The sequence below is a fragment of the Penaeus monodon genome, chromosome 21 (assembly GCF_015228065.2).
Source record: "Penaeus monodon isolate SGIC_2016 chromosome 21, NSTDA_Pmon_1, whole genome shotgun sequence".
In the NCBI taxonomy this organism is placed as follows: domain Eukaryota; kingdom Metazoa; phylum Arthropoda; class Malacostraca; order Decapoda; family Penaeidae; genus Penaeus; species Penaeus monodon.
In genome coordinates, this window is record NC_051406.1 from 12,672,058 (window position 1) to 12,673,624 (window position 1,567).

The 1,567-nt window shown below is 35.4% G+C and overlaps 1 protein-coding gene across 1 annotated transcript in view; it reads right to left on the minus strand.

Annotated features, from left to right (window-relative positions):
- Positions 1 to 97: 97 nt before the first annotated feature.
- Positions 98 to 1,567, minus strand: part of LOC119586240 (N-alpha-acetyltransferase 25, NatB auxiliary subunit-like) — a 20,710-nt gene continuing 19,240 nt past the window's right edge. Inside the window, exon 17 of the mRNA XM_037934942.1 lies at positions 98 to 1,231. Within this exon, the coding sequence (XP_037790870.1) occupies positions 950 to 1,231 (282 nt within the window). The 3' untranslated portion in view covers positions 98 to 949. The remainder of the gene's footprint in view (positions 1,232 to 1,567) is intronic.

The window sequence follows — 1,567 nt, forward strand, 5'->3', positions numbered from 1 at the left end:
TCAGCATAGAGTGTTGCTTTTTTCCTTTTACTGATTGCCAGATATCTGGAGCAAGCGGGTTTGGTGCCTGTGTTTGTTGAGGTCACAAAAGAGAGTCTCCCATCTTGCTATGTTTAATTTCCTTTTTCGAGATAAATATCAAGGCATTAATAGGGATGCATATTTCAAGGTATAATATGGTATTCAACAAATTAAAAAATATGACAATCAGTTCATACAAAAAATGGCCAGCCATTTCCTATTCCTGACTTGGTATGTATTGATGAACAGTGGAAATGGCTTCCTCATAATAAATACCCTGGCTGCTTGTAGAAAAATACTATGCTAGTTGTCTGTTACATACACGAATTGGCCATTACAATCTGCGAGTCAATATTCAGACATAAAACATTAAATATACTTATTAAATAACATTTTCAACAGAGGACTAACAGATGGGACAGTAATTCACAATAGTAAGACAAAAACCTACTAGCTAACAAATTAATCATAAAAACTCAACAATTAGGCTGTTAAACAATGCTACAGGGTTGAATTTCATTTCTGAGTATGCTGTCAATAGAAGTATATTTGTTTTCTTGCACTGGCCAACTAGTTTTAAATATCACTGCATACAAGTCAATTATATAACTGAGTTATTAATTTAGCATAACAGCAGCCTGCACAATCTATGCTTCAGGAGAGCAAAAAATTATGTAACAATTGATAACACATTTGTTGTTTGGCTGCTCTATTGAAGTCATGCATCTGCAGTCTCAATAGGTTCAGAATGAGCAAAAAGTTTTCTTTATGTTTACAGCAACTTTTAGTTAGATGGCTAACACAGTCTTAAGACACAGCTGAAAGTTTCGCATCACTCTGGAGGACACTTGAAAAAGTTTGGCGACTGGTAAATTGAGAGTAACAAGTGCATTTTCTTATTCATTATTCCTGATTAGATCAATGAATGCTACAGCTTCAGAGACAAAACATATTTTAATTTATTACCTATAGAAAATGAGAGGCGCTCTAAACTTTTAACATAGCTCTGCTCTACTTTTTCACACACAGTTCTTCCTTCCTCTGGACTCGTAAGAGATGAAGACACGTTCACTGAGGAGTAATTCTTTTTGATGTTTTCTTCTGTGGTTTTCTTCACCAACTTGTACTTCTCTGACAGTGTCTTCTCAAATTTTTGGAGGAGTGATGTAAGGGCTCCTACGTAGCTTGTGAATTGGGGGACCACATCGGGCTGAAAGGCACAAAATATATCATATGGATGCAATTTAATAACTGTAAAATCTTTTATAGCAATAATTATTATATTCTTAGATTAAAACAATCACAGGCATAAGTATTCATTCTCTTTCTCTCTCCTAACTCACTCACTCTTCTAAATATAAATAATTGCTTTTAAACTGCAACTGCATCAAAATACTTCTCATGCTTAAACCTACAGGTTCTCGTAGTGGAGTCTCAACCCCCAGAGAGATCGCAAGATCCTGCAACCTAACTTACACAGAAATCACATCTTTATGTCATGGATGATGTCTGTGTTGTAGTTTCTAGCATTGTCCCAAGGCTGGAA